General features: G+C 43.4%; 2 protein-coding genes and 1 long non-coding RNA gene across 6 annotated transcripts in view; 2 read left to right on the forward strand and 1 right to left on the reverse strand.

Moving 5' to 3' along the window:
* The first annotated feature begins 225 nt into the window (after positions 1-225).
* Positions 226-1,164, forward strand: LOC310723920. The gene is made up of 2 exons (XR_014532867.1): positions 226-374; positions 577-1,164. It is a non-coding gene; the product is annotated as an uncharacterized lncRNA (long non-coding RNA).
* Positions 1,165-3,089: 1,925 nt separating this feature from the next.
* Positions 3,090-9,860, reverse strand: ubxn4 (UBX domain protein 4). Of its 2 annotated transcripts, none has more exons than XM_083537372.1 (13): positions 9,451-9,860; positions 7,786-7,888; positions 7,657-7,685; positions 7,432-7,541; positions 7,056-7,194; positions 6,772-6,904; positions 6,162-6,216; positions 5,898-6,062; positions 5,680-5,807; positions 5,033-5,135; positions 4,653-4,784; positions 3,822-4,036; positions 3,090-3,702 (listed from the first exon to the last, which is right to left on the reverse strand). In XM_083537372.1, the coding sequence occupies exons 1-13, from the start codon at positions 9,530-9,532 to the stop codon at positions 3,564-3,566; spliced, it is 1,533 nt and encodes a 510-aa protein (XP_083393498.1). In that variant the 5' UTR covers positions 9,533-9,860; the 3' UTR covers positions 3,090-3,563. The 2 variants fall into 2 exon arrangements, with proteins under 2 accessions (XP_083393498.1, XP_083393497.1); XM_083537371.1 differs by having other exon boundaries at positions 7,423-7,541; positions 9,451-9,833.
* Positions 8,998-13,162, forward strand: part of rab3gap1 (RAB3 GTPase activating protein subunit 1) — a 48,310-nt gene continuing 44,145 nt past the window's right edge. The window contains exons 1-5 of one of the 3 annotated variants that reach the window (XM_083537327.1): positions 8,998-9,228; positions 10,035-10,098; positions 10,220-10,275; positions 12,379-12,454; positions 13,028-13,160. In XM_083537327.1, the coding sequence (XP_083393453.1) occupies positions 10,081-10,098; positions 10,220-10,275; positions 12,379-12,454; positions 13,028-13,160 (283 nt within the window). In that variant the 5' untranslated portion in view covers positions 8,998-9,228; positions 10,035-10,080. Of the gene's footprint in view, positions 9,229-9,972; positions 10,099-10,219; positions 10,276-12,378; positions 12,455-13,027; positions 13,161-13,162 lie in introns of those variants that run through there. The other 2 variants (XM_083537328.1, XM_083537326.1) reach the window with 2 other exon arrangements.

A 13,162-nucleotide genomic window follows, 5' to 3' on the forward strand; every position in this document is an offset into this window, starting at 1 on the left:
GTTTACAGAGTTTCTAGAGTTTACCAAACGAGGATGGGTTCCCCTTTTGAGTCTGGTTCCTCTCAAGGTTTCTTCCTCATTACATCCAAGGGAGTTTTTCCTTGCCACAGTCGCCACGGCTGCTCATCAGGGATAAACATACACTATTCACCTTGACTGTTGATTTCTGTAAAGCTGCTTTGAGACAATGTCTGTTGTGAAAAGCGCTATAGAAATAAACTTGACTTGACAAGTAAGTACTTATTTATCGAAATCTGGGGCAAAATGAGATCATGTGGACCGTTCTACGACGATCAACATGCACGAGTTGCTGAAGGATTTCGACATTTTTAGGGGTTGAGCTCGTTCCTGATTTCTAGTCGTCTTCCGGGGATGTTCCTCCGCACGTGAGACTCAAAACGCCTCGAACGACTCTGTGTAGCTTCGCTGTCTGTCAAACGTATGTTACGTCAAACGTCTCTGTAGCAGATTCGCCCAGATTCATGCAGAATTCCATGTTTGCGCTTTGATCTAACTTGCTGTCCGTGATGAAATCGCAGACGTGGTAACACACGTGGATCATATTTTTTTTATAAGACCACTTTATATTTCAAGAAAGTCCACCGATGTCTATGACCATGTAGACCACCATCATAGCCTTTAGATGTTCTTTGCCCAAATTGTGTTCCTATGCTGTAACTTTGCAATTCCCCTTATTTAGGATTAATAGCCCCAAACACTTCCATCTACAGAAGATGTGGAGAAGAACCAAATATGGATGGGAAAGTCCAAAGATATGAGTCAGTAAAACTGCATTAGGTTTTCATGACATCATTCAGGGATTGGATTTGGGATATTTTGAAAATCTTTATTAGTTTGAGAAAGCAAACTTCAAATCATAAATGTATTTAACCTTCACAAACAGTCCTTTGTAGTGCAAAAATTATTTTCCTGTTGTGTCTGCGGAAAGACGCAGCTCTACCTCTGCCATGTTAATCTGTATCCTTAGTGTTGTGATACGTCATATTCACGTAGCAGCAGCGGTGCTGAAAGAACGCACTCGAGAAACGAGAAGAAATCAATCTACGCATTAAATATTGGTCACAAATAAATGATCACTTTCTAAAGAATTAAAGTCGAGGGCATCTACTGATTATATATAAATAAATTGGATAAAACTTTTTTTTACATCGATGTCTAACGCTGTTTACTCGTATGCCGATGCACAGATGCGAATCGAGGAATCTACATGTATATACAAATTATACACAAAACCGATATTTTGAAGTCGAATTATGGGAAATTTAGTGGCTGGACATTTTAACCTTGTGGGGGGGGGGGTTGTTCCTGATTGAGGAGTTGGAGCTCGTTAGTGTGAACACCTGATGGTTATTAGTGGCAGGGTTTAAAAAGAGTGTTGTGGAGCAGAGCTCAGTTTGCTTTAAGTGGGTTTGTATAGCTGGTGTATGGTGTAACTAATTATGAGGAAATCTGCGTTTATTAAAAATTTAGCTAAGAATCAATTGGTTAATTGTATAGCTGGCTGGCTAGTTTGCTAGCTAGCTGGTTGTCTTGTTTGCTAGCTAGCTGGTTGTCTTGAAGGTCTTGCCACTCCATAATGTTTGTAGTGGTTTGAGGCTTCGAGTGCTGCTATGGAAGTGAAATTAATGTTTCATTTGAAAGTAAATATGACCGTGTGTCTGTACAATAAACTAAAACTTGCTTTTAACATTGTATTCTGAAGTGGGATGACCTCAGTTCATGACTTTGGTTCTTCATGTTGCCTTCTAAGATGCTTTAAAAGAACCACAGGACCAGACCATGTTTAGTTACCCTAGCATTATCTTTGAACAAACCTGATCCATGGAATGGAAGTTGTGACATCATTGGCATATAAAATAATGTCTGGCCATTCAGCCACCTGATGGTGCTGAAGGAGGTGAGGAGGCCTGGGGTGCAGTCAGCGTCAAGATCTATAGCAGAAGATCTTCTACTTAAACCCATTATATTCATGGAGCTGAATATGCACAGGGAGCTGAGATGCTGGAACAGGTCTGGGTCTCCTCGTTCAAGTAAAAGACGTCTTGTACAATTGTGCCTCCAAATTCGTGGTGACAGTTCGGAGAAGAAGAACGTATACCTAGAAAAGCGGTTGTCTCAATACTTTTTGTCCAAATAGTGAGTGTATAAGACGTTAGAGTGCATCTAAACATCACACTTGGTCTTATTTATTGGAATATCGGAGTCAAATCCATCTGGAGAAATGGAAGCTCATGGATTCAGTTTGACGATGAAAGTTCATTAAAAATCAGTTCCTCGAAAGCGTTATTTTACAAAATCAGGACTGTAATTGTGTTTGATAACCAGAACTTTCAAAACCCTGACAATCCAAATTGGGCCTATTCTTATCTTCTTGTAGTGACACACACACATGGGGTTTGCAGCTACACTTGAAATCTCTTTATCAGACACACACACACACACACGTTGTTTATTGTAGAGAACTTGCACAGAGAAATCTGAATAAAACCCCAGAAAAGAAGGGAGATCAATAGTAAGGAAAAAAGTTTCGCAGCCATAAATTTGTGTGTGCAAATCCAATATGTATCTATTGGTAGCACCATCTACTGGTAGAACGGCGCAACTTCATCAATGGAACTGAAAGTCATGGATGGATAGATGGACTTGTAGCTCCATGGTTATTTATTTATCTATCTATTTATGATTTTTCTTGTCTAGATAGTTTAGATGAGGGGTCACCAACCTTTTTGAAACTGAGAGCTACTTCTTAGGTAGAGAGACTGAGAGCTACTTCCTGTGCCTCTTGTTAAACTTCCCTGAAAAAAGTTTTAGATTTCTTGTGATCCAGTTCATCCCAGAGCAGTTCAGTAGGTCGTTCTGATCATCTTATCGTACGGTGAAGTCGGTTCCAACGATCCGCAGTCCCGATGAACTGCATGGCGCGAGGTGAAGTATGGAATGGGAGCCATGTTGGTTCAGGATTCCTTCCACTTTCTGGAACGTTCCAAAACAAAACAACCCCAAACCATTCCGCTTCCACCAGCATGTTTAAGTGTCTGATAACAAAAGGAACTTCATGTACAATCAGATTTTCGAAAAAAAATCTTTATTGTTTAGTTAAATGACAGTGTTAAAGTGACTTCCGCTTTCATCGCGTAGAAACATTCGTCTGCCTGGGGGGCCCGAGGTTCCGTATAAAACGCACCGAGACCCCTGTGGACATGAAATCACTCGGTTTTGCTGGAAACCTTTCAGAGCGCGTCATACAGGTTACAGATGGAATAAAAAGGCAGCAGCTATTTGAGCCTGCTTTTGCACATGAGGCGTTACCGTGGGAACACTGCTGGAGAGCAAACAGCAGGGGAAAAAAGAAATCTGCACGTAGTGGATGTTCGTATAAAGCTTGATCTACCCATGCAAGGGAGAGATGAAGGGGGTTATTTTGGATAGATAGAGGGAGAAAGAATGCAAATTGTAGCCCTAGATTCAAAAAGAGAAGACAGGAAACAACCGAGGCAAATAACCGAAAGGAAAAAAAAGAAAGATAAATTGGTGTTATTGCACTACATCTGCTGGGTGGAGTTGCCGTTCCACGTGTTGTTGTCGTCCTCGCTGTCCTCTTGGGTCCTCAGCCGGTAGATCTTACCGTCTTGTTTGAAATCTTCCGGCCGCTTTTCCAGGACCCGCTTACGGATCGCTTCTCTGGGAACACCGGGGGAACGGGTCGGTCAAAATCAAGAAGGTTCCAGAAAGAAATGTTAAAAGATCTCGTTCGAAATGAACGAAAATGTAGACAGAAAGAAAGAGACAAAGTGGCGTACCTTTTTGGTTCCCCGGAGCTGGAGCTGTTTGAAGGACGCTGTTGCGGTGGGGGGTTCTGGGATGCCGCGGAGTCTCCGGGAGGAGGGCTGGTGAAGAGGATGCCGCTCAGGAACCTCCATACTGCCAGGAGAGGGTAGAAGATGGTGCCCAGAAATGACCAGATACCTCCAGTGCTGGAGGACTGGATGACCGTGTTAGCAGGCCTTCCTGACTGCTGTAGGGTGAAAGAAACAAAACAAATCTTGAATGGAAAATTGCCTTCACTTCAACTACAAGACCCAAACCTGCTCAGGCATGACCATGCGCCTGCTTCATGAAGATCTCCTCCTGCTATAGAGCTGACTGCACATCAAGTCTCCTCACCGCACCTTCATCAGTACCTACATTTTCTAACACTGAGGCTGACTGAGCACCAATTTCCACAAAATCTAGTAGAACATCTTCCCAGCAGATGAGAACTAAATGTGGAAAAGAAACGCTCAAGTGCTCGAATGTCCACAAACTTTTGACCGCACAGTGTAAATTAGTGATCGGAATATTGTAGTGAATCGGTTCTTCGTATCCCGTTCTTTAAAATGAAGGAATCTTTCCTTTCATTTGAAGGAGTCATTTAGTTCATTTAGTCACCTTAATAACGTCTGTGAGAGTCACGTGATGGAAGAACGAACGACTCTGATTGGACGAGTCGTGAGATGAACGACTCATTTCTGTTTCCTTATACATAACCTACGGAGATTTTGCGAAGCTTCGAGTAGAAAATGAACGAATCGTTTATGGTCGACTCGTGTAAATATGGCGCACGGCGATTTATTTCGGAACTAGTGGCTCACCGGCAGCAGGACGATGGAGGCACTGGGTGCAAGCTCAAGCTCCAGCAAGGTCTTCTCCAGATCTTCAGCCGTGAACTCGCGCCTTGGGAACATGGTGGCCAGGGAGAAGCGGCCGAACCTGTTGCCGACCTCCTGTGAGAATCAAGGTAGTGTTTTTGTAGACCAACATAACGTACAAACCAGATGCATTGATGCTCATAACATTCAAATTGCACCTGTTACACTTATAATCATCAATCCTACTTTGCTAATCAGGTGTGTTCGAAGAAGCAAAAATAACTGAGACCCAATTCGTCAAGATTCTTTATTTCATTAGGACCTTCTACGCTTGTTGAGCAGAAACAGTCAGAGGATGGATCTGGATCGATGTATTGACTGACCTGAGCTGCAAACTGTCTGGCCTCCTGCAGCTTCGTCTCCGAGGGAAACTGATTGGTCAGAGAGGAACCGTCAGGTAGGCGGAACTGTATCCTGGCAATCGCGCTGGAAGGGAGGAGAAAAAAAATAAATTTATAGAAGTGTGTGGACACCTGACCATAGGATTTTTTTTTTTTTTAACACCCGTTTCAGATTTAACTATTTGCAGTTGGAAAGATGTTCCAAAGGAAAATTCTCTACAACAGTGTCTCCAGCTTTGTGGAACCAGCTTGGGGAAGAAGTAAAGGTCGGCTGATTAATCTTTACGATTTTTAATTTTTTGCAGATTAATCGGCACCGATCCTTAAAAAAAAACAAACCGATAGTTTTTCCGGTTCGCTGCCGTTACGAGACGTGCTGTTTGTTTTTCACAGTGATTTCCTTTAGCACGTTTTCTGAATTTTACATGGAGTGTTACATTCGTTCGTTTTTTCATCCAGAATCCTTTTTAAAAATGAATTAAATATTAAAATTAAATCAGCCGCCGGTATCCGTGGAATCCATCCGTCGACCTCTAGGAGGAATCGCATATTGCTGGGAAGGTCCCGTGTCCCAATACCGGCAATGTGATGGGATTCAAACTCACGACCTTCCTAGCGGAACCACTGACCTTCTCTCTCTCTGCGCAGTCTCTTTTTTCGTGTCTTGCTCGGCCTGCCTGGCCTGTAGCGCCGCCGCTCTGACTGCATCGACCTCCTCCTGGGTTTTAGCGTAGCGAGCTGCCCGATCTGCGCGATCCTGCAACGGCACCACAACTTCGTTCTTCATTACGCTACATAAACGTGCATCCTAAAACGTAAAAATCTCCTATTTTTTCCCAATACCTACCTGAGCAATCTGCTGTTTGACCCTGTCTCTGGCCACCTTCTCCTCGGCTTTCTCTCGGTTTCGCTCCTCCAGCAAGCGCTTGGTTTTGTCGTCCTCCTGCTTCTTCTTGAAGTCCAGCAACTCCTTTCCTAGCTTCCGCCGCTCGATCTCCTTCTTTATCTCGCTCTGGCAGAGAGACAGGACTCGGCATTAGGCTCGATTTTGTTAAAAAGCGCCCCCTACAGCCGATATGGTGTATAAAAAGATATATACACAGATGTTTACCTCTTCTTCTCCCTTCCGCTTCTGTTCTTGTCTTTCTTCCAGTTTCTTTGTTATTCTAAGTAAAAGAAAAAAAAATTAACAAATATTCAAATGTATGTCCTACATGGGTCACGTGTCTACACGGCGAACACGTTTGCCGTGACGAACACGTCACTCGACTCCCCTCGCTGTGCTGAGTGTTTGGACAGGTCACATGATCATGTCAGCTGATTTTGTTACCCCATGATGCCTTTCTACACACCAAGCTTTAATATATGCGAAATTCGGAAAATGAAGAAAATCATTTTCGTCCAGAAGAATGAGATTCTTTTCACAGTCGTTTTGTACGTGTTCTTTACTGGATTTTTCAGATTTACCGTTTTATGCAGGTGACGCGAGCGGCTCGTATTTCTGCTGTCTGAAACTGAAATCACTTCGTGTTCACTTCCTGTTCTCAGGATCGAAAGCGATGGTGAAGGCAACCTCGGCTTTTCGAATAAGAAGAATTCGGCCATATATAACAATGTTATGCTCTGCAAAATTTCCGTATATAGTAAATAAGTCTGTATACGATAAGTAATCCAGATGTTGTTATTGTTCCATCATGACACCTGCGTACACAAAAACGTACCTCTCGACCTTGGTGTCCAGCGGTTCCTCCACCTGGGACGCCTGCGATGTGTCGTCTGATGACTGGCTTCTATCGTCTCCTGGAGTCACATGACCTGAAGCCCCTGCTTCCTCCATAGGCATGGACAGAGATTCTATTAAACCCAAAGCGTTTTCAGGTTGATTCAGCATGAAATGACGGGGCGCTTGTGAGACGTGGTGCTGCTTCACCCGAAACCAGGTCATGCAAACCGAGAAGCTGTCATGCAAAAGTTTGATATTTGAATATTATTGTACACGTCTCACCTTTAGACGCAGCAGAAGAAGAAGAGGAGGTGGAGGGGCTTCCTGCTGCTGTATCTGAGTGTACAGGAAGGCTTTCAGATGCAGAGGAACTTCCATCCTGGATGGAGGCCTCAGGAGCGGTGGACTGCTGAGCGTGGATCTAAAGAGCACAAGATCGAAGATCAGTATATTAAATCCTGCCTTCCAGCACGATTTATGCAAAAGCTCCATGGAGATCTGCTCTACATGGGTTGGAGTGGAAGATCTCCCGCTAAAGAGCTTTAACCTGAAATCAAATCAAAGCAGACACCAAAATCTGGAACATCTCAGAAGTGTCTCCACGCACTTTTTTTTTTTTTTTGTCCATATATAGAGTGTGTGTGTGTACCTGCTTGACCTTGCTTATCCTGTTCCTCAGTTCCTCTGCAGACACACCTCCAGCGACGATCTCCAGGGGAATTCCGTTGTCCCCAATGAAGAAGCTGGATGGGATACACACCACCGGATCTAACAGGAAGTAACGTCAAGGGAACGATAAAAAAACAAAAAAAAACAAAAACAAACAACCTCGACTTTCGCTTTCAAAATAAAAGTCAGCAATCCTGAAGACAGGAAAGGATACAGATCTGTGAAAACTGGACACACGTCTCACTGCGAAAGACAAAAACAGATTTCATTCAAATGTAAAAACCCGGAACTGAATTAAATCCCCATCCATCCATTTCCAAAATCTCGGTCTAGACGTCCTCACCTTTTAGCGTCCACCTTAATGGCGACGAAGCAGTTGTTGGTCAGCTCGGCTACACTCTCGTCCTCCCAGCTGGACAACATCTGCCTGGACTGCTCGTCCTCTCCTATTGGACAAACACGCGGGAAGTTATATGGCTGAAAAATGTCCCGTGTCCATATTTCCATAGTTCTTCTTCTTCACGGCGATGCTCCTGTGCACAAAGTGAGCTCCAGGAAGATCATCTTTATATGGGTTGGAGTGGAAGATCTCCTGCCTGAAGTGTGTAACTTTCCGTGGATTATCACCGAAACCATTTACCAAGGTAGCAACCAGATCCACTAGAACCCAGAGAGATCAACAGACTGAGATAGGAACCGGATCCAGTAGAAGTCAAAGGAACAGAGAGAGGAACCGAATTCATGTACCAACATCGGAACTGGAGCTACAGACGGACTGATGGAACGAGATACAAACCAGATCCACGTACCCAGATAAGAACTGAATCCATTAACAAGCTACGACAGGAACCAGATCCACCAGATTTCTATTCGGTTCCTATCTCTGTCCTTCCAGCTTCCAGGAGATCAATTTGGTCTGTTTGGGTTTCAGTGGATCCAGTTCCTTCCTGGTCCCAGATCCAGTGGATCCAGTTCCAATCTCAGTCTGTTTTGGTTCCAATGGATCCGGTTTATATCTTGGTCCGTCAGTGGGTCTGGGTTCCTCTCTCAGTCCGTCTGACTTCCAATGGATTTGATTCCTAACTTAGTCTGTCCAGGTTCCAGTGGATCCAATTCCTATCTCTGTCAATTCTTGTTCCAGTGGATCTGGTTCCTATCTCAGTCTGTTTTGTTTCCTATGGATCCAGTTCCTAACTTAGTCTGTCTGGGTTCCATTGGATCTAGTTCCTATATCAGTCTATCTGTAGATCCAGCTCCTTTCTCAGACGGTTCGGGATCCAGTGGATCTGATTCCTATCTCGGTCTATCTCTAGATCTGTCTCCTTACTCAGACTGTTTGGAATCCAGTGGATCAGATTCCTATCACTGTCTATCTGTAGATCCAGCTCCTTTCTCAGACGGTTCGGGATCCAGTGGATCTGATTCCTATCTCGGTCTATCTGTAGATCTGTCTCCTTACTCAGACTGTTTGGAATCCAGTGGATCTGATTTCTATCTCTGGCTATCTGTAGATCCTTCTACTTTCTCAGACTGTTTGGGATCCAGTGGATCTGGTTTCTATCTTTGTACATACGTTTGGTAATAATCCACAGCTAGTCGAGTGTCGCACGATGCACGTCCTGATCTCGTTTCAGATCATGACCTTATCTTCTCTCTGCTGCAGAACCTCCTCTAAAATCTAAACGTCTTGAATCCTGATTTCCTTCTGGACACGTAGTGCACTGCCAAATCTTACTGCAGCAGGGAAGTGCGTGTATTCGCTGACAGGAACCCCAGAAGTGCTTAAGTGTCCTAAATCACCCAAGTGCACTACAGATGTGTCCTACAGGACACGAGGGGTTCATGGAGCGTCATTATTATATACTGGAGCTGAAGTAGAAACATCACTGTTCGCTCACGAGCCCAGATTTAGTGTTGAGCTGAACCGGGGCCTTGCTAGCTGCTAGCGTTAGCCTGCTAGTTACCCAGTTAGCTTGTTTATTTTTTGTATTTTTTTTGGCTCATTTACCTGCGATGACCACGACGAACACGGAGCCCTGCTGCTTGGAGGCGGCGATGGCCGCGGGGATGGAGCCGTCAAACCAGCGCATCTTCTCCAGAATCAGCCGCTCTCACGACACTGCCTGTGGCCCAGCTGTCACCGTCAGAGCCGCCGGAAAACCTGTCATCTCATACCGGAAATGACGTAGAGCCAGAGCCTTATGGGATATGGAGTCTTTTGGCAAAAATCTTATAACAGCTTTAATAAAAACACCATATCTTTCTCATCTTCCTAAATATTTTCATACTTCTTCACATCCTCCTTCACAACCTTCACATCATCATCCTCCTTCACAACCTTCACATCTTCATCAACCTCCTTCACAACCTTCATCTTCACCATCCTCCTTCACAACCTTCACATCTTCATCAACCTCCTTCACAACCTTCATCTTCATCATCCTCCTTCACATCATGTTTCACATCCTCCTCATATTCCTCATCCTCTACATCTTGCTCATTCTTCATCTCTCTCTCTCTCTCTCTCTCTCTCTCTCTCTCTCTCTCTCTCTCTCTCTCCCCCATCCCACACACACACACTCCATTTCCCAGAATGCACCAGGAGGAGGAGGTTCAGAGGAGATAAACAGAGTTTATCATGGCGGCGGACAGTGATGTGAGTGCCACCTCTTCATGTAGATCCTGAATCTAGACCATCTCCGTCATGTTCTTCCATTTCACTTCTCCTTATTTGTCCTATTTGTCTGTTTGTTTGTCTGTTTGTTTGTTTGCTCTAGCCTGAGTCGGAGGTGTTTGAGATCACCGATTTCACCACAGCGTCCGAGTGGGAGAGGTAAAACGCTGACACCCAGCTCTCATACAATTCCCGAAAAAAATTGACAGCAACTGGATTTCACTGTGGACCAGATTCGAGCAGATTTAGACAATTCTTTTGTTTATAGAAATGCACCATTTATTTAGGGCCCTGACGCGAATGTGCTGATGAGACTCCCAGAGGAGTGGCACGTCATGAGTCCAAACGCTGAAGCGATGATGATGTAGTGCACAAGGTCGTGTTTTAAAAAACAGCAGCGGTTTAATGTACTCGGGTTTAAAGTCTACACCGTTTTAAAGGTATATATTACAGGCTAAGACGTTACATTTGGTTCTTTAGTGTCTTGTGTTTGTAAGAAAAACTGTAGAAAGAAAATTGTAGTTTTGTCACCACTGGAGAACATGTACATATAAAACATTTCAAATAGTTTAGTGAGTCATCCTGTACTAGTTTTGCATTCAGCCAATGAAATGCTTTCTAGACTGTAAATTCCGCTCCTGTAAATTCCTCCAAGCCCCAGACAGTGTATTTCCCGCCCCAGACAGTGTAAATCCAACCCCCAGACAGTAAATCCAAGCCCCAGACAGTGTAAATCTTGTCCCAGACAGTGTATGTCCTGCCCCAGACAGTGTAAATCCAACCCCCAGACAAGCCCCAGACAGTGTATGTCCCGGCCCAGACAGTGTATGTCCCGGCCCAGACAGTGTATGTCCCGGCCCAGACAGTGTATGTCCCGGCCCAGACAGTGTATGTCCCGGCCCAGACAGTGTATGTCCCGGCCCAGACAGTGTATGTCCCGGCCCAGACAGTGTATGTCCAGTGCCTAGACCGTGTAAATCGAACCTATATACAGTCTATGTCCTGTCTCAGACAGTGTAAATCCAACCCCCAGACAGTGTATGTTCCGTGTCTAGACCGTGTAAATCTGACTCCACAGGCAGTGTAAGTCCCACCCTACAGACAGTGACAGGCCGTCTGGTCTCCATCTTACACATGTTCTTTTGTTAGACACAGAAATGTCCCATTTGGACTCAACTTTCTAGTCATTCGTAGTGTCGGAAAAACCTTTAGTGGGACGATAGATAGATAGACAGACAGACAGACAGACAGATTATTTATAAAAAATGTAATTTATATTTATAAAAATTTTTTACTGTGTACTGTAACTTCACATCGAGAGAAGAATTCAGTCGTGACATTGATTTATCCTGCTTTATTACAAACCAAAGACATTTTATCAGGAGGTGTGAGACTCCTGCTGCCTCATTATCTGTTTGGAAATGACGAATAATACCCACTGTTTTGGTAAATACATCAATTAGGAAAGGAATGTTATGGATGAAAGGATTTTATTATCCATTGTGTCATTTTTGAATAAAAACCTCCCGGTTTAGTGTTGTATGAAACGAAATCATCAGATTCGAGAATAAAAAAAAACCCATCAAATCTGTCTGTCTGTTCACATTATGGGGTCAGTAAACAACAATACCGACTATTCAGCGTTTGCTGATCTGAAATGTTGTTACGAGCCTTTAGACTCATGCACTTTCCTTTGATTACCTTAATTTTTTCCCATTTACTTCATCAGCTTGTAGTGAAAACATCACCCAGACAAAGTGATGCAACCTGTAGAAACATGTCATTTTGTGAAACATTTCCACCTGGAAAATCGAAAATTGTCTCTGTAGAAGAGTCGGATGAACGAGCTCATTTGACTTGGAACGCTCATCGATAATAAAAAAAAACAAAAAAAAACAACAGCACTGATTCATGAAAATGTGCTAAATAACATAAATAAGAATATATGAATTAATACATGTAATATCAATCATACGTTTAATATAGCACTCTCTGTGCAGCGCACATTCTTACATGTAAAAACGAACAGCACGTAGTGTCAGTGAATCGCCACTAGAGGCCGCTCTCGTAATGACAGAGGACTGGAAGCCGGAAAAACTATTGAAATGGATTTTTGCTAATGCTCTTGCCTCAATATTTTTGTCCACATGTCTGTAAAGCTACTTTGGAACAGACAGTTCATAGTTAAACAGACCAAATCAGTAAAAACCTCAATTGAAAGAAAAGTGATTCTAACAAGTTTTAACCCCGTGACCTTTTCAGGTTTGTGTCCCGAGTTGAGGAAGTGCTGAACGACTGGAAACTGATTGGTGGTAACATTGGCAAGCCTCCTGAAAAGGTAACTTCTGCAAGATATAATTTGTTCCATATGCTAACATCACTATCGATTCATGGTCCATTGGTTCACTGACTGATTTCCAACTGGCAGGAAAGTTCAGGCTGTATTGTTCACTACGTACATGGAGCAGAAAAGCATTCCGTAATTCACAAACGCGTCCAATCTTGACTTTGATGGGCTACAAGTACAGGAGAACAAGTCAGGTTATTGAGAAGAACAGGAGTCTAGCGTGGACTTGCTAAAATGTAGGAAATGTAAGAATTTCACCGCACTTGATCATATTTTTGTACATACATTACAGGATTAAGGAGATTATATTGTGTGGAAGAAAAAAAAAATACTGACTCATGAAAATGTGCTAAAGGAAATTAATATATTAATTAGTAAATAGAACTAATAAATGTAATATAGCGCTCTCCATGCAGCACACAGTCTCTCGTGTAAAAACAAGCAGCACGTGGTGTCAGTGATTCGCCTCTAGAGGCCGCTCTCGTAATGACAGCTGACCGGAACCTGGAAAAACTATCGTTATGAATTTACAGCAATCCAGCAATTTTTTTTTTACTGGCTTAGGGAGAATACACCACAGGAACATGGGAGGAGAAGTCACGCGAGATCAATTTTGCCGATTTCAAGTTTTCCATCACGCATCATTACCTGAAACAGGACTGCGTGGAAAACGAAGGGAAGGAGGACAGCGAGGAAGGT

The sequence above is a fragment of the Silurus aristotelis genome (genome assembly GCF_946808225.1).
Source record: "Silurus aristotelis genome assembly, chromosome: 3".
NCBI lineage: Eukaryota > Metazoa > Chordata > Actinopteri > Siluriformes > Siluridae > Silurus > Silurus aristotelis.